Source organism: Homarus americanus, unplaced genomic scaffold (genome assembly GCF_018991925.1).
Source record: "Homarus americanus isolate GMGI-L3 unplaced genomic scaffold, GMGI_Hamer_2.0 scaffold24260, whole genome shotgun sequence".
In the NCBI taxonomy this organism is placed as follows: domain Eukaryota; kingdom Metazoa; phylum Arthropoda; class Malacostraca; order Decapoda; family Nephropidae; genus Homarus; species Homarus americanus.
The window spans coordinates 10,158,733-10,178,429 of NW_024721079.1; the positions used below are offsets into that span (position 1 = coordinate 10,158,733).

At 42.0% G+C, this 19,697-nt stretch overlaps 1 protein-coding gene across 1 annotated transcript in view; it reads right to left on the bottom strand.

Moving 5' to 3' along the window:
* Positions 1-19,697, bottom strand: part of LOC121861546 (sodium- and chloride-dependent neutral and basic amino acid transporter B(0+)-like) — a 54,968-nt gene that overhangs the window by 7,328 nt on the left and 27,943 nt on the right. The window contains exons 4-9 of the mRNA XM_042359397.1: positions 16,534-16,677; positions 15,972-16,029; positions 8,966-9,156; positions 8,457-8,646; positions 7,455-7,677; positions 533-761 (exon numbers count right to left, since the gene is read on the bottom strand). Of these exons, the coding sequence (XP_042215331.1) occupies positions 533-761; positions 7,455-7,677; positions 8,457-8,646; positions 8,966-9,156; positions 15,972-16,029; positions 16,534-16,677 (1,035 nt within the window). The remainder of the gene's footprint in view (positions 1-532; positions 762-7,454; positions 7,678-8,456; positions 8,647-8,965; positions 9,157-15,971; positions 16,030-16,533; positions 16,678-19,697) is intronic.

A 19,697-nucleotide genomic window follows, 5' to 3' on the forward strand; every position in this document is an offset into this window, starting at 1 on the left:
TTGATAGCAAATTGTATTACTCTGTTACTCTGGCTTAGAATGTAATGTAAGCTTGTAATATTTATGTGCCTTTGTATGAGGTAGGATTGTGGTGATTGTTAGCGTATTGTTGGATATTTATGTAACTATGTATGTTGTATAAGTGTGGCACTTGTTAATGTTTGATTATTGCTGGTTGTTGGTGTTTTTTCTCAATATATTGTACATTCCAACATCTCCTTTACTACTCCTCTCCTATAGTAATATAGATTATCTGAGTAATGCTGAATATTGAAGAATCAATATGCTAAACATGATCATTAATTTAAGTAAACATCCAGTTTTGAGTCTGTGGGTTTGTTACCGCCCGGTTCCTGGTAAGGTGTCTAGCTCAGGAACAAAAGCTCGTAACACAATGGAATTATGAGCAGCTTAACTGGTGTGTAAGGAGATTCAAAAGTATGCCATCAAATACTGCAGTTGGTAAGTTGGCTGCTTGGTTGATGAGTGAGTTAGTATGAGGAGGAAAACAAATTTAACTTGCCAAACTAACCGTAAATGTAACTAACGATGAAGACCTCAAGGAAGCCCAGCATCAGAAGAGAGTGTTTGCTGGTGTTCATGTCCATCAAGTTGAACACACTGAGTCCATAGTTGGTGCACATAGGTAGACCCAGCACGAAAAGTAGAGAACAGGTCCCCATTACCACTGGCAGGTGGTTCCTCCGAAGCACTTGGAACTGGTCAAACACAGCTGTTGTTACTGCCTCTACCATCACAAACTGTGCAAATGTTAAGAAAGACCTTATGGGAAGTGTTTACAATAAGGCATCACTACATCACACACCCCTGGGAATGACAGTGAAGTGAAAATGACATTTTGTGAACTATCAGGTACTGTTTATTCAATACTGTTGGATCAGACCCAAGGTTGATGAACCCAAACTATCAGGCAAAGTATATTAACACTTAATAATATACCGATTCAGGGACCATGAACTGATATCACCTAAACAAAACTCTGACCCAAAGAGCCTAGCAATTCCCATTTCATTATCCTTGAAGACAAGCCTGGCACTTGATATTGTTAAGGACTTACCATGCTTTGCCATACACCGATGAACCTGTACATGGAATCCTCCTTATGTATTGTAGTAACAACAAAAATATTGTAATATCTGTACAGTATTCACCATCCAAAAAGCTATGTACAAGCAAATTCCTTTTTGACCAATATCACTTACTACCTATTGCCCTAGTTTCCACTGGACGAACTCACCAATTCGACGGTGTGTTAAGCAATTGAGGTACTAGGTGTGTCTGTATTCATCCGTGGCGTTGTTTTCAGTCTGTTTCCAGGAGTAATTGTTTACAGTGGCAGTGTACATTGGCTTTTATATTGCCAAATTTCTACCATAAATCTAAGTCATCCACTATACAGTTTTCATCATGGCCAGTAATAAGAGAAAGTGAGGTACTGTTGACAGTGCAAAAAAGGGAGCTCATACAAGGCAAATTTATGAGATAAAATTAGTTATAATAAAGCCAATTGAATGTGGTGAATCATATTCCTCCATTACTTGATCTCTGGGAATATCTTGATCGACTATCTCAACTTATGCAAAACAGAAGGACCAAATCAAAAAGAAAATCCGGTACCCTTTCAGTTTAATTTTCAGCTTTTCATGGGGTACGCTGTCGAAAGCCTTGGTAAAAATCTTGGTTTTTACTGTCGATATTGCCACCCTGCTCAAGAATTTAGGTCCAAACATCTAGCACCTTTAGTTAAGCAGGAGCATCCCAGCATAATGTAATGATTGTTAATCGGACCACAGCTTACAGTCCAGAGAAATACAACACACATAACAGTAAGCAAATGCCCACGTGGTAACCTACATAGGTTGACACACCCTACAGTGGTAGTAAAACCTGACCCAGGAGAGGTCACGGACAAGGTACCTGAGTTAACCCGGAGTTATGACCGTGTTACTCAAGAAACTACATCTGGACAAGCTGGGTCTCATTGACCCAGAGTTCTCACTGCCATGTGATTAGCTTAACCCAGCGACATGACCGTGTTACTCCAACGAGTACACCTGTCACCTGACCAGACACATCCAGATTTGTGACGACATCTTCCGGCTCAAGCCAATATAAAGGTCCTGCAGCTCCCTCTCAGGAACAGTCGCATTCGGATTATTATTGTAATAGGGAAGGAGCTGACAGCTCCTCCCCAGAGGGAGACTTCCTTCCCCAACACCGAGCCCCAGCTAGCATAGTCTCCCACAGGAGACATAGTCCAGCACTCTCTTCAACAGCACCTGCTGGGCCTCCCTCAGGTCACACGTGAGTTATTGTCAGAGCGATCCAAAGGGTGACTTAACATAAGAACATAAGAAAATAAGGAGTCTGCAATAGGCCGGTTGGCCTGTGCATGGCAGCTCCTGTCGAGAGTTACTACCACTCTCTATCATCCATGAATCTATCCAGCCTCCCTTTGAAACTTTCCAGCGTTCCAGCACTTACTACAAAGTTGCTAAGCTTGTTCCACTCGTCCACCACCCTATTTGTAAACCAGTTCCTTCCTATCTCCCTCCTAAACCTAAACTTATCCAACTTGAATCCGTTGTTCCGAGTCCTATCTTGCTCGGATATTATAAGAACTTTATCTATATCCCCTTTATTGATTCCTTTCACCCACTTGAATACTTCTATCATATCTCCCCGCACTCTTCGTCTTTCTAGGGAATGCAAGTTTAGTTTCTTTAACCTATCCTGATATGGAAGGTTTCTAAGTCCCGGAATCATTTTCGTCATTCTTCGCTGCACCGACTCTAGTGAATTGATATCCATTTTATAAGGGCACCAGAACTGAACCGCATAATTTTGACTTTGCGTAGCTGTAAAACGCCTTTGGGTTTGACTTCAACTCGCTGCAATCTGCCTCTGGAACTCTTATTTAGCTGACTTTGCTTCGTTCCTGGATCTGGAATACATCCTCCTGTCTGCTCATCGTTTGTCCGAACCCAAGTCTCAAATTTCTGAGTTTTTTTAACTTTGCCGACCGCCGCATGGTTCATGTGTAACAGTCTCCTTGTATTCAGGGAGGCATTGCGTTTGGTTTTGGGTATATATTTATCGATCAAACGGTTCACTTTACTGGCTATGATATTCAGTGTGGTGTCTGCATTCTTATACCTTAGTGAGTCAGGCCAGTGAATTCTCCTCATCCCGTCATAATTTTCCTTGTAATATTTGAACCTGGACCTAGTTTTGTCGTGAACCAAGTAACAGTTAAATCTGAAGGATAACGTTACGTGGTGACTGGTGCCAACTAGGGCTAGGTGTTCCAGCTTGGCCACCATACCTTCCTCGTTTGTTATGATGAGGTCTAGGTAGGGAAGGAGGTAAAAAATTTGGGTTTTGTGCTTACTTGTACAGTATGGACCTAACTGAACAGAGACAATATTTATAAAGAAATACACCACACCAACATATGTTTTAGACTGTCAGTTGATTGAAAATGTCCAAAGGAGGGCCACCAGACTGGTGCCTGAGCTATGGCACCTCATTTACCAAGAGAGAATAGAATGCCTGCAATTGCATAGCTTATACTATAGGCAGGCAAGGGGTGACTTAACTGAAGTTTATAAACATCTAAGACGACATTACTCAGTCAAGTGTTCCTACCTGGAGCTGGCGGATGCCCGCCCCCACTATGGTTTACAGCTTAAGGTTGAAGAAACCACAAGTTCAAGAAATTGTGAGGGCAAACTTTTTCAGGGTGAGAATTGTGAACTCTTGGAACAATCTGCCAGAAAGTGCTGTGAAGGCACCGAGTGAGAGCTCATTCAAGACCAGACTTGACAAACACTGAGGCAGGTACAGATACATTCAGGAGCCAGTGCATGTCCTGTACTTGCCAACAGTGTGTAACAGAGACGTGACCGACTGCCCAAGTGGCTAACGAGCCGATCAGTAAAGAGGATAAAAGTAAAAAGTAAAGCTGCTCAGAGGAATACTATGATGCAGCTGTATCAATAACTCTCATACACTCATCATTACAATTTTGTAATTTTCTGTTATTAACTGGACTTTCATACTCTTCTCCATTTATCAGGTTCCTAGCCAGACAGGGCAGCCAGTTTTCTACCACATTCTGCTGGCAGGTACTGGGTATAAACAGGCTCTTGAGTGTAGCTGAATATGTTCCAGTGATGGTCAAGTTGGGCATACATTCATGCTGGTCTTCCATAATACAAATTCTTTGTAGTAAATGTTCCATCATGATAACAGTATAATGTTCTTTAGAACTTTATAATGTTCTCTAGCACTTCATAATGTTACCAAACATCATTATTAACTTGAACACGCTGGGTAGCTTCATATACAGGTTGGACTGATATATGAGCAATAGGGATTGGGTGTAAATGGGGCTGCCCAGTATGGGCCAATAGGCCCGCTGCAGTTTCCTCCATTCTTATGTTCTAGTACTTTATAATGTTCTCTACTACTTCATAGTGTTCTCTAGCACTTCATAGTATTCTCTAGCACTTTATAATGTTCTCTAGCACTTCATAATGTTCTCTAGCACTTTATAATGTTCTCTAGCACTTCATAATGTTCTCTAGCACTTTATAATGTTCTCTAGCACTTTATAATGTTCTCTAGCACTTCATAATGTCTCTAGCACTTTATAATGTTCTCTAGCACTTCATAATGTTCTCTAGCACTTCATAATGTCTCTAGCACTTCATAATGTTCTCTACCACTTTATGATGTTCTCTAGCACTTCATAATGTTCTCTAGCACTTCATAATGTCTCTAGCACTTTATAATGTTCTCTAGCACTTCATAATGTTCTCTAGCACTTCATAATGTCTCTAGCACTTCATAATGTTCTCTAGCACTTTATAATGTTCTCTAGCACTTCATAATGTTCTCTAGCACTTCATAATGTCTCTAGCACTTCATAATGTATCTAGCACTTCATAATGTCTCTAGCACTTCATAATGTCTCTAGCACTTCATAATGTCTCTAGCACTTCATAATGTATGTCTCTAGCACTTCATAATGTCTCTAGCACTTCATAAATAGCACTTCATAATGTCTCTAGCACTTCATAATGTATCTAGCACTTCATAATGTTCTCTAGCACTTCATAATGTATCTAGCACTTCATAATGTTCTCTAGCACTTCATAATGTCTCTAGCACTTCATAATGTTCTCTAGCACTTCATAATGTCTCTAGCACTTCATAATGTTCTCTAGCACTTCATAATGTCTCTTGCACTTCATAATGTTCTCTAGCACTTCATAATGTCTCTAGCACTTCATAATGTTCTCTAGCACTTCATAATGTCTCTAGCACTTCATAATGTTCTCTAGCACTTCATAATGTATCTTGCACTTCATAATGTTCTCTAGCACTTCATAATGTATCTAGCACTTCATAATGTTCTCTAGCACTTCATAATGTATCTAGCACTTCATAATGTTCTCTAGCACTTCATAAGGGCTTTACTCAGCAAGATGAGGAGGGTTAACCACCTCATCACTCCTGTCTGCCAAGGACACCACAGTCACATCAGAGGTGGAAGCAGTGGAAGAAAATCCGCTGGTAGAAGGAGTGGGACTGGAAGCTGAAGATGCAGGAAGCGGTTTAAAGGTGGTGACGGGTCTGAAGAATAAGGATATGGTGGGTTCCTTTTTACTTTTTACTTTTATCCTCTTCACCACTGATCGGCTCGTCAGCCGTTTGGGTGATCGGTCACGTCTCTGTCACGCACTGTTGGCAAGTACTGGGCATGCACCGGCTCCTGAATGTACCTGAACCTGCTCCAGTGTTGGTCAAGCCTTGTCTTGAAAGAGCTCACACTTGGTGCCGTCACAACACTTCCTGGTAGATTGTTCCAAGAGTTCACAACTCTCACTCCGAAAAAGTTTGCCCTCGCAGGTTTTTAGACTTGCGGCTTCTTCAATCTTGAGCTGTGACCCCTTGTGGGGCGAGCGTCCGCCAGCTCCAAGTAAGGACACTCGACTGAGTAGTGCCAGTTGAGATGCTTATACACCTCAACTAGGTCCCCCCTTGCCCGTCTGTAGTATAAGCTAGGCAAGTTCAGGCGCTCCAATCTCTCAGGGTAGCTGAGGTGCCGAAGTGCAGGCAACAGTCTGGTGGCCCTCCTTTGAACATTTTCAACCAACTGACAGTCCCTAGCATATCTCGGGGACCAGACGGGGTGACAGTACTCCAGATGGGGAAGCACTTCACTCTTGAAGATCGTTACGAGGGACAGACCGTCTAGATATCTAAACGACCTTCTTATAAGACCCAATAATTTATTTGCCTAATTTACTTTCTTCTCGCAATGGCCCGAGAACTTCAGCTCATTGTCAACATACACACCTAGGTCCTTCTCACATTCAGTCTCAAATAGAGCAGTTTCTTCATCCCGTTGGGACATATGATACGCCTCCTTACCGTTGGTACGCCCCAGGTGCATCCTATTACACTTCGTGACATTGAATCTCAGCAGCCATTTCGCACCATTAATCACCACACACTGCTTGCGGTCACGTAGAAAGTCTTCTATCCACACTAGGACATTTCCCCGAATTCCGTACTCTTCCAGTTTGATTTTCAGCCTTTTATGGGGTACACTGTCGAAGACTTGGCAAAATCTAGGTAAATATTGTCGATATTACCACCTCGTTCCAGAATATGGGTTCTCTGGCCTTGCTCCTCAGCTGTTGTTGAATCTCAGTGTAGACTCTGAGGCGACTGCACTACAGTACTCCTTTCCATGTAAGGGTTCTTGGCATGTAAAAAGTTGAGGTCCTTATGAATGAGGTCAAGGCCCTCACTGACAACTTTGAGAGTGAACCAGGTCTCAGGTAGCTCCGTAAGGCCTCTGCTGCTGGAGCTGCACGAGTTTTTTATTGGCGAGGTCCTGGCTGTGTGACTGGAGCAGATCCTAGACATCCCGGGGTGTGTGATTTTAATTTTTGTTGGGATCCAAACTCATATAAGTACGGAAAGTTTTTGTATCTCGAAATAATGATTTCAATTTAGGAAATTCGTATAAGCGACTATTGGTTCTGAGAATGTTCATGTAGCTAGGGCTACCTGTACAGTATAACCATATGAATGGCAAAGACCAGAATATACACACAGTTCACCTGTATTCTTTAGACAAATACTGAATCATAATAAATTTGTATGATAATTTTGCTGAATCTGAACCTGCCAAAGAATATTGTGACGACACAGAGTGTGAGCTCATTTAAGGCCAGACTTGACCAACACTGGCACATGCTCAGGTACATTCAAGAGCCCGTGCTAGCTCAGAACTTGCTAACAGTGTGTAACAGAGAACTGACCCAAATGTTCAAACTGCTAGCTACCTAACCAATGGCAAAGAGGTTAAATGAAGGAAATTGAACTCAACTGAACTGAATTTTGACCTGACTCACCTGACTGTCAAGACCAAGAGTGAGGACCATGAAGAAGAAGAGGATGGACCAAGGTCTACTATTAATGCGAGAGAGCATCGCTGAGAGAGCAGTGAAGACAAGTACTGACGTTCCATGAGAATCTTCAAGTTTCTTATCTGTCAGCACCACAGTTGAGCTGAACAGCACAAAGCCACTCAAAAGGGATGTACCCACATCAAGCAAGCACACCAACACAGCATCCCTGTAAAATGAAATACAGTACAGTACATAGATGAATATTCATGATGTAATAATCCCGGTAACCTGGAGATAACTGCGTTCACTAATGCTACCCAAGATAACACTTGATCAGGGACTTCTTAACATGCATACTAGTGGATAATTTGGCCCACTAGCCCTTCAAATGGCCCACTAGTATTTAAAAAACACCTATTTTACACAACTAAACTAACTCACTCTTAGTCTTTTACCATGTTTTAAGATTTACAAAACAGATTGCACATTACCCTCAAATGCCCCGCCAAGCCACATCTCCCCATCTAGAATATTTTATTTTATTTAAAACCTAAACAATATTTTTTCCAGAAGTTCTCCATCACCGTCCAGCAGCGTGGCAGTTACTCCATTGTGTAAAATGGTCATGATTTAAACACCTTCAATAGAATGTTTCTTTTGGTTTTATGAGATGATATATTACACAAATTTTGTTGCAAATGATCCACAAAAAATATATGTATGAACTGTATGTCTTTTTTCGATCTGGCCCATTAGTAAAATATTCTTTAAAAAAATCCCTGCACCTATTTAATGTAGGTTATGTTAGATTGGGTTAAGTTAGATTGGGTTAGGCTAGATTAGCCATACACAACTAGAGTTTCCCTGGTAAGGTATAATCTCTCTTATTTACTGTCAGATGAAAAAAACAAAATAACAATTATATTAATGAATCTCTGGGGCTACCAGCAGGTGAATCACCCTCCGCAGTATTGTACAGTACAGTATTCGCGTCCACTTACTTACCGAATAAAATTTTGCTGGAGAGAGTTGTAAGATGAAAGGGTTGTGATGCCACCATATGCCACACCAAGGGAGTAGATGACCTGTGAGGCAGCAGAAATCCATATATCAAGATGCAGGAGCTCTGAGGAATTAAAATTGGAGAAGCTCGCCAGCCAGCGCTCACGTCCTGCATCGTTGCTTCTGTCATAGTCTAGAGAAGTGAGGTTTATATCAGTATGATAAGGAACACCAGAAAGAGTGTCACAAACTGTTGTCTATCATGAATTTCTGAAAACTTATTGTTAAGTTGGCTCTACAACCATATATCTCTTATACCACTTTGAACCATGTCCACAAATTTATATATTTTGGCTAATAAATAAGTTACTCATTTATTAGAACAGAATACAGAATGGTAACTTGGACAGTTCCTCTAAAGAGGCCCCCAGAATGGACTCTTTGGGAATCCATGAGCTCGGGTGAGTATATTACAAAAAAATTATGCTGATGTTTCAGTGTACTGTACTAACTGATAGCAAGGAGGCAGGCAAGAACAACGTAGGGGAAGATGACTGTGACGTAGAGGATCTTGCCAGTTCCCCTGATGCCTCCACCTAGACACAGTGCCACTAGTACCCAGGCCAAGGCCAAGCATAATACCAACAAGCCATGAAACTCATAGGTGCCTTCCTCTCCTGTTGGCTGCCCTAACACATCGTGGCTGTTGGCAAAAGGGAAAATAATAATTTAAGTAGATAGATATTTATTCAGCAAAATCGTAATAATAGTTTATGTCATGGGTTGCGTTGGGCCTCCCGCACAACCCATCCCAAATGTTCGTTTACGGTAGAGATAAGGTAACCGGCCAGCCATAACTGGGACATGTAGGGGGGGGCAGGCCAGTGAGACAGTGGTGTACTGTTCATCACTTCACGCCTCAAAAAACCAATTTAGCCAGTGGGCTTTAGACCTTGAGTTAGAGAAGACCTCCTGCTCCGCAGACTTAAGAACAGGGGCCATACAGTCCTACCAGTGCTACGGGTCTGTGTGTGCAAATCCCCGAGATTTTTGTTAAGTCCAGCGACAAGTTAACACATCCTGTAAAGGAAGTGATCAATGGTGAGGACCTGTTTGCTACAAGAGCACTCCAGGCCGGCCTAATAGATCTAAAACGATTAATTCTCCAGGTTGACAAACTCTCCCTTATAACTTACGGTACTGTGGCGTGAATGTGAGTGACTGACCTATCCATGCAAATTATAAGTCCAGTGTACGGAATTGTGCCAAATAAACGTAAGTGCAATCATCTGCCCGTATCTGTGATCCCTCTATTATTATTATTACCAAGGGTAATGAATGATTGGTTATGACAAAGTATAACCAATAACTTAGATGGATGTTGGAAGTTAGTGGAATTCATTAAATCATCATTTATCAAGTACACAACGCATTGAATGCCGGAAGCAGAGCGAAATTCTACGTAGTGATACACCATAATCTCTTGGGTGAGCAACCAGTGTGAAGGTATCCGAGTTCTACGGTAAGAAAACCACTTTCCTGCATTTAAAACGTAACAGTTTACAATTGGTTCAGCGTGTATATAGAGTCTTACAGACATTGCAGGTATATTATGTACCTGTACTCTATATAGTTCAGCATGTATGTAGACAATACAGAAATACAATTCCCAATGTACCTAGACAGTGCATGTGTATACAAACAATAATAAATATTAAGGCAATTTGACTAAGGATAACCCACAAAGCCATCAGATGCTTATATCCGGATGCAAAACTCTTCTGTTTAATCCTCCATGTAAAAACCTAACTTGACTTAACCTGACAACAATGACAAAGAAGCGAGTTAAAAAACACAAGTCACTCACCCGAGGACAACCGTATTTGACGTTGGATAAATATTAATACAAAGGTCCAAATGAGCCCAAAATTGTAAGTAAGTATTCCCTTAAAGCTCGCAGTTTTAAAGCTTGCATCCCTCGGAAACTCATGGATTGCCAAGAAAAAAATAAATAAAAATAAAGTCTGAGGGACAGTGAGCAGGGCGAGCGTCAGCTGTCAAAATGAGCTTGCGGCCACAAGGTGACAAACGTGTTTCCCTTCGCCTTGCTTATAGTCTGCTGTCCTCCCAGTAATAAATCAATGTAACTCCAAGCTGCACTAACGAGGTCAAGGGTGAGGTGATGAGTCAGGTGGCGAGGCAGTAGGTGAGGTGACATGCCAAGACACTTACACAGCACACACATTAACAGCACTACTAAACCACTGTCTTATAACAAATTTACATTATAGTTTCTATTTGAAAATTAATTGATACACGATGGCTCGAATTGGCTATTTTAGCACTTCGACAACTGATGAGTGACATTTTATAAGCAAAAAACTTAAACTCCCTGTCCTATATAATTTATTCCCAAGTCCCTGACCCCTCCTCCCTACACTGACAACTACCCGGTAATCTCCCCTCCTGGCTGTCAACACCACACCTCCCCCTCCCCTCTCTCAGCCAGCGGGTGATAAGGAAGGTGGTTTTAGGCTTGACTTAGCAGAATACAACTTGCATTGCTGGAATTCTTGGAAGATAACGATCAATTTGAATCTAAACATCTCATAGTTTGCACAAGAGATAAAATTTTCAGTCCTTTAGCTTAGTACATTTGAGTACAAAGTGAGTACTGTAATATGCTGCTCAAAATTATGTTTTTTCACAGGAAAAAGTCTGTTAACTAACCCAAGTGGTCAGGATATTATGACATTTTGTTGCAGATTATTTCAAATAAATTATTTACTTAGTTCTGTACATAGAGAGGGGGGTGGAGACCTTAGGGGGAGACACTGACCCCCCACCCCTGCCTCTGTCATTCTCACTGTAACTCCACAACATATTGTTTATATGTTATTTATTAGTAAAGATATATTACTGTAATAATTTGATCTTATTAATACCATTACCCTTCATATACAGTACGTACAATACTTATTTTTACCTTATTATTCGACTTGTCATTTAAAGTTTATGCAAATCACTGATTATATATTGTATTTTTTCTACGGTAGTATTCAATATTTTATATTATCAATGATAAAACATACACCATAAGAGGCTGATCATACGAGAATATATAATAATACTTTTTTTACTTTTATCCTCTTCACCACTGATCGGCACGTTAGCCACTCGGGCGATCGGTCACGTCTCTGATTACAATGTTGGTGGTGGTGTTGGAGGGTGTATGTTGTGGTGTTGGAGGGTGTATGTGTGTGTGTGTGTGTGTGTGTGTGTGTGTGTGTGTGTGTGTGTGTGTGTGTGTTGGTGGGTGTGTGTTGGTGGTGTGTGTATGTGAAGCTGAGATGTGTTCCTGACACACGCACGCACACACATAAACGCACAGAAATTAATAAGACAACACTTATCCAGTGAGGGGTCTTGGTGTGTGAGTGCCTGGAGGGAAGATAAACATGAGCTGTTGAGGAGTGCATAATAGGGTATCTTTTCAGCATATTATTATATTTTCTTTATTTCTAAGGCACATTAGAGTATTGAAATGATTTTACACAACTTTTATAATTTCATTACATGTAACAATAGCACCATGCATTTCCCTCTCCCTCCCTCCCTAAGGCAGGGAGGGGAGCGGTAAAGACCATAGAGACCCTCGCGGCCAATACAGTTGTCAGTACACGACCTCCCTTGCACCCCATTCAACTCATAGTGCAATCCGTGGAGGGGCCAGGGCCGCATTGTATAAACCCTCGTACTGCAGTTTAAGGGATATGCGTACATAATGTTGTTATACATGTGCATATAGCTATTTGTACTATATATATATATATGTACTGTATTTTGCACACTTCGGGAATTAGCATGAAAAACTTGCGAATTTTGCTTTCTTGCAGGGTCTATTTTACCTAACCCCGCGAGCTTTCAGCTTTAAGATGTCTTTTTTTTTCCATGTTTCGTACAGGTAAATCTCGAGATACGATGGGATTACGTTCCTGAAAATCCATCGCTAGGTGAATTATTGTAGATAGGGAGCATTATAACATGGGGTTCAATGGAATACGTTCTCAGCCGGTCCCCAAACACACATGTATATCCAACAAAAAATTCCTACTGTCAGAACAAAACAATTAAGCAATATTCACCGCATCATAATGGACAAGTCTGGTCATCATCACATGTCCCTTTCGAGGCTAAGGGGACTCTTGTAGGTGGAGTGGAGACGTCACTCTGACTCCCACACAGCCTCTGGGGAGTCCAGAGAGGCTGGCTGGAGGCAGTAGGGGCTGGAGGTGTAAGCTTCAGCTTGGCTCTAAAGAGGGTGAAGTTCCTGGGTGGGACTGGAGAGGTGGCAGAAGTTGAGGGTTGTGGCTCTGACTGTGGCAGGGGTTTGAAATAGGATGTGATTGTTGTCTGACGTGCCTCCTCCTTCTTCTTCTTAAGGTACAGTTTCTTGTAGCAGAGAATGCCCTTCTCCACCATTGTCCTTACAGACAAACTCCTTTTGATGTTGGGGTCATTCTCAGCAAGGAGCTCCATGGCAGTGTTCACCTGGTCCATGGCAGTGCTCAACACCTTCAGAGTCAGCGATATGGGTGCAGGGTTTTCCCCCTCGCCCGTTGACTCCTCCATTCTCTGCTGCTGTTCCAGGAGCAGCAGGTCCTCTGTGCTGAGCTCCTCAGAGTGGCTGTCCAAGACCTCAGTCACATTCTCTTCTTCGGCCTCCTGAAACCCGGCTTCCTGGGAGTTGCTGGTGATGTCGCGGTGTACGGTTACAACATCTGTGAAGCCGCTAAAGTCATGCAACAGTCGGGCCACACTTTCTTACACACTGCATTCATGCACCTTTGTGTGACTTCCTTCTACGACTTGTCGATGTTGCGTACGGCATGCTTGAAGGATGCGATAACACCCTGATCCACAGGCTGGATGAGTGAAGTGGTGTTGGGAGGCAGAAACATCACACTGATGTTGTCAGTGCACTCACCCATTGTAGGTATCAGGAGAAGCTTGTTGGCGATTTTCTGACTCTCGGCGTACTCCTTGAGGTGCTTGAAGAGGTAGCCAACCATGCAACTCTGACACAACTCCGTCGTTACCCAGACCTTCTTGTTGGAGCGCCAGATGACTGAGAAGCGCTCCTTAATAAACCTGTAAAGAGCCCTAGGGTTCTTGGAATGGTACACCAGCATGGGAGTCAACTTAAGATCCCCCTCAGCATTGCCTCCAAGCAGCAAAGTAAGGTGGTCCTTGGCCGCCTTGAAGCCTGATGCAGTCTTCTCCTACTTGGCCAGGAAAGTCCTTAGCCTTCAGGAGTGCCAGGAAGGAGTTAGGACTCACGATGTCAGCATTGGCTGCCTCACTAGTTAGACAAAAGTTGTAAAAATTGGCATGCCTCTCGAACCGCTGAAACCACCTAGGACTTGCCTTGAAAGGGGCATCTCCTTCACTGCTCTCTACCATCAGTGTCACTCAGATGTTGCTGGCATTCGCCATGATGATCGCTGTGGAGAGAAGCAAGCGGTTTCGAGTCTGGTCTTGAATCCAATCTTGGAGTAGCCTCCCCATCCTATCCATGATTGGTTCACGCTTCCTCAGTAATCTAGAAGCGAAAACTGTGGTGATGTTCTCTGCCGCAGCATTCACTTCTGGTGTCTCTTTGATGATGGTTGACACTGGACCAGGCCAAGCAATAGAGCACGCTCCTTCACCTATCTCATACTGCTTCACAACATCAAGCTTCACCTCCAGAGCCACAGTTTTCCTGGGTGTTTTGGCCTTCCCCGATGCCGGAGCCTCAGCAACATTATTGCTAGCCATTTTCACTAACTTTACAGGTACCTGTACATGTCTCACTTCACAGTCACAAAAACTGAGCAACACTATTACTATAATGTACAGTATTAACCTGCAGTGTATACTTAACTGTAAGAAAAAACAGGGATATCAACATAAGCACAATGATATCGGCCAGCATGCTCAGAACACATGTTCTTGAAAACAGAGTTGACGAACTTTACAATCACAAAAACACAGAAAATATCACCTAACAGTCACCATAACACAGCTCAATATCAATGTTAGTGCTGTCCTCTTACTATAAAAGAAGAAATCCACTGATAATAAGTATAATAAACAATACTGACTGATAATCGTGGAGCCATGAGATGGTGGTTTACAATTGACAAAGAACCAAACATAGGGCAACAGTGCGCAGGTTGGCTATGTGGCGGCGCGTGGGTAGGCTTACGAGTGAAGGTAGAGATGCATTATGCAGAAGGCTTAATCTAGTTTCCTTATAAAAGTCACTGACTTGATGTAGAAATATATAACTTGCATTGCTGGAATCCTTGCAAGACAGAGATTAAATTGAATATAAACAACCCATAGTTTACACTACCGATTTTTTTTCCCATCCAATGGATATAAGAACATAAGGAGTCTGCAATAGGCCGGTTGGTCTGTGCATGGCAGCTCCTGTCGAGAGTTACTACCACTCTCTATCATCCATGAATCTATCTAGCCTCCTTTTAAAACTTTCCAGCGTTCCAGCACTTACTACAAAGTTGCTAAGCTTGTTCCACTCGTCCACCACCCTATTTGTGAACCAGTTCCTTCCTATCTCCCTCCTAAACCTAAACTTATCCAACTTAAATCCGTTGCTCCGAGTCCTATCCTGCTCGGATATTATAAGAACTTTATCTATATCACCTTTATTGATTCCTTTCACCCACTTAAATACTTCTATCATATCTCCCCGCACTCTTCGTCTTTCTAGGGAATGCAAGTTTAGTTTCTTTAGCCTATCCTGATATGGAAGGTTTCTAAGTCCCGGAATCATTTTCGTTATTCTTCGCTGCACCGAATTGCTATCCATTCTATAATAAGGGCACCAGAACTGAACGGCATAATCGAGGTGCGGCCTGACTAGCGCAAGATATAGTTGCAATAAGACCTCTGCAACTCTTATTACTTACACTCCTAGATATAAAACCCAATACTCTGTCTGCCTTATTTCGAACATTAACGCACTGTTTTCTAGGCCGTAGGTCCGGGCTTACAAGTACCCCTAGGTCCCTTTCACAAGTCGACTTCTCTAGGTTGATGTTGTTAAGGCTGTATACATTGACAGTATTTGTTCTTCCAATATTAAGTACGCTGCACTTGCCAATGGCTATTCGATGGATTTCGTTAAAGCGAGTTGTTTTGATCGTATATAGCGAGATGGTTTTAATTTATAACCATCGTCAAAGCGGAATATCACATCTCGGGATATAGTATCTCGAGGTTTACCTGTTTCTGTGCTTGGTTTGGTTTGAGAGATACATTATATATCTGAAGAATCAACCACTGTCTTAAAAAGGGTCATGACCTACCATGATGGTGACTTTACAGACAAGACTAATTCTTATATCTAATGTATTAATAAATTGGGGAGGGAGATCATGGTACAATATTACATCTAGCATAAAACCTATATGTACATTTCTGGATAACGATAACTGTAAATTCACTTACATGAAATATTCCTTGGCTGCGACATATGACTTCTCCTCTGGGTTACTATGGAGATAATCTGTGGGTGAGGAACTTGGTTGTCTTACTACCATCAATAATTTATCTTTATTATTTATGAACTGTATATCTACTAATGTATATAACAGTATGTTGTTTGTTTCATAATGATAAGACAGAAGTTATTCATTCTAACATATAAATGTTTGCAGATGCAGCTCAGCTATTTAGGGAGATCAATAACATATAGGACTGTGAAGCTTTACAGGAAGACCTCTATCAGCCTCTGGAATGGTTAGAGGAATGGATGATCAAATTCAATATTGTAAAATGCAAGACAGTGCAAATTACAAACCAAGCGTTTGGGGAGGAAAGGCTACCGGGAAATACAGTTGAAAGTGAGAAAAATAGAAATAATAAAGAAACTTGGGGGGGGACTAAGGAGGAGTGGGGCTAAGGAGGGGCTAAGAAATAACTAAGAAATAAAGAAACATATCACACAGACAAAACATAACATAATTAAGTGGATATTAACAAACATTTAACAGCACACTGGCAAACTCACCATCAGTGTTGAAATCATTTTGACAGTCGGACCAGGGAAGCGGACTAAAGAAGGACGCACCAATGTAGAAGAGTGCCCAAGACAAGAGCAAGTTGTAGTAGATGGTCACGAGGAGCAATAAAAGCACCATCCCCCATCCAACACCTGTCATGTACACAGAGGGTGAGGACACTTATTAAACACAAATCATGACACACTGTCCAATTGAGTCTTACAGTATATTTATTCAGTGAAAGTGTCATGCACAATTACAATTGGTTTAGCATATTGTCACGTGCCTGAGCGCTCGGGAACTCGCTGCATCTGTTCACGCTTCCATTTCACGCAAGCTACTATTAATTTGTTAATTGTACTTATTATATTATTATTGTTCTTAGCTACTTAGGTTAATTGTATATTTATGTATGTAATTTATATGCATCATTGTCTTACTCTGTTAAGTCAACTCAAGAGTAATATTAATTAATTATATAAAATATTCAGCAAATGTCTAGATCACGTGATATGAGACGCTCCTCCACGGCGTACCCACGCCACGCTCCCCAGTAGCGAAAAATCCGTGGCATACGTTAGACGTGTCTATTCGTTCTCTAGCCTTGACCTTTGTCTAGTGCCTTTATCAAGTCTTCTGCAATGCCCTAGGGGTATCAGGTATTAGTGATACGTTTAGTTAGGCCTAGGAAGGGATCCTGGTGGTAAGGTATCTCCTGTTTGGTAGGGATAATCATTTTGTATTGATTGTTGTATATATATATTTCGTATGTCTTGTGTAATATAGTAATGTTAAGTAATATTTGTTTGGTCTAACTCCTTACAGTATAGTTTCGCCCTTCCGGCATCACTCTTATTTTATTATACAATTACTTATTCACTTAAATTCATGTTTGCTAATCATTACTCCCTTTAAAACATAAATTGAATTAATTAATTATCTTCCATTTTGTAATTCACTTATTTCAACTGTTCTTACTTTTTCAAGTACATTTAGTTGAGTAGGTATTTGGTGGAGATAATTATTGCCGTGTTCCCTGTTTGTACCTTTATTTGTTAATAACTTGGGGTAGGATTCACTCCCCAAGTATAAAGAGTAGTGGGATCGCGACAAGTGGGGGCCTGTGTCCTGGAGCTAACCGCCATTGTTGCGTCATATCAAGTGTTGTTACTCGCCAGGTGTTGTTTCATCGCTAAGTATTTTTGGATGCAAGTTGCTGTGTTCACAGTGTTCATTTATATTGCTCCTGTTATTGCTTAAGCTACTGGTGAGTTAACCCTTATCTTGTGTACCAGGTGTTTGGTTAATCCCTTGCTGTGTTTCACAGTTTATTGCATTTTGACATTATTAATTAGCTAGCTAGTTAGCTTAGCTGCCACGGTTACTTTTTTTCGCTACTCGATTTTGAATTCAACATGTTTGACCTGGAAAGCTTTTTGGCTTCACCTTCAGCCGAAGTACTGAAGGGGCTTACTAAGGCAGAGTGGCAATCCCTCGCTGCTTATTATGAAGTAGAAGGCCGCTCTTCCATGAATAAGTCTAGTTTAGAAGAGGCTGTCCTCAACTACCTTATTGACAATGAAATCATAGCCCAACCGTCGGGAAATTCAGAGGAAATTGTTACACCAAGTAATTTGGCCTTACAAGTTGAACTCAAAAGACTCGAGGTGGAGCTGGAAACTCTCAAACAACGAGGTTTGGCTCAAGGTAGTAATACTTCAACATTCAGTGTAGACAAATGTCTCAACAGTGTTCCTAAATTTAATGAGGAAGAACCAGACAAATTCTTCTCTCTTTTTGAGAAAATTGCCCGACTTAACAAGTGGCCTGTTTCTCAATGGTCTCAACTTATTTATAGATCTTTCACTGGTAAAGCATTAGATGTGTTTTCTGCCCTCTCTGAGGATCAATGTCGAGACTATGCCCTTGTTAAGTCCGCGGTTTTGAGCGCGTATAAACTTGTTCCTGAAGCCTACCGGCAACAGTTCCGTAACTGCCGGAAGACTGACAAACAAACATTTGTGGAGTTCTTCAGGCAGAAACAGGTTCTTTGTCGGAGGTGGATTGAAAGTGAGTCTGCCCATGTAGAACATGACAAGCTTGTTGAACTAATCCTGCTAGAGGAGGTTAGAAAGTGTATCCCAGGCGACATTCGAGCACACTTGGATCAGAGAGGTATCTGTACCCTGGCTGATGCTGGTCCAGTGGCTGACCATTATTCCTTAACTAATAGAAATGTAAATTCCAGGTCTTATGCTCCCATGTCCCAGTCCTTCACTTCCTTCAAGCGGCCCACACCAACATCTACATCGGGGTCCCTGCCTCCTGTCATACCGACCCGACCCTCAGGTTCTGCATCATCTACCCCGGGTGAGCCCATGGTCCATGGGACAGGTGGATCCACTCCTACTGGCGAGAGAAACTCTAGTTGTAGGTACTGTAAGAAGCCAGGACATGTCATCAGCGACTGTCTCAAGTTAAAGAAAAGAAATTCCTCTCACCATGGATCCCCCACTCTTTTGGTCAGGGTGGCCGAGCAATCGGAGAAATTATTGGAGCCCTGTGTCACTGCCCTCAGTCAGACTGTTGCCCTGAATGCTTCCCCCTCTTCTATGATATCAACCTTTGAACCATTTTGTTCTCCTGGTTCCTTAGCTTTGGATCAATTCAGTCAACCCATTTCTGTTAAACTCTTGAGAGACACAGGCTCAGCCTTATCTCTTGTTACTAAAGAAGCTGCTCCATTCCTGGATTCATGCTATACTGGTAGCTGGGTGCTGGTGAACGGTTTGACCGGTGGGTCGCGTATTCCCCTTTGTCAAGTGTACCTGCGGTCATCCATAAAGTCAGGTTATGTCACGTTAGGAGTAGTAGATAGCTTACCTGTAGAAGGGGTCTCTCTATTGATAGGAAATGACCTCGTTGGCGACATGATGTTCCCTAATGTTGTTATCTCATCTTGTCCCACTGCCGAGAATAATACTGTGCAGTTAGAAGTAGACTTTCCAGGGTTGTTCCCTGCGTGTGCTGTGACCCGTAGCATGAGCCGCAGTACAGAGGTAGAAGAGACTAGTGAAGTTGATGAAGTTTCCCTCCAGGACTGTGAGAAGTCCGAGGATAATCTTGTTCAGCCGGACCATACTGATCTTGGTCTCAGTGAATTCTTTGAGGA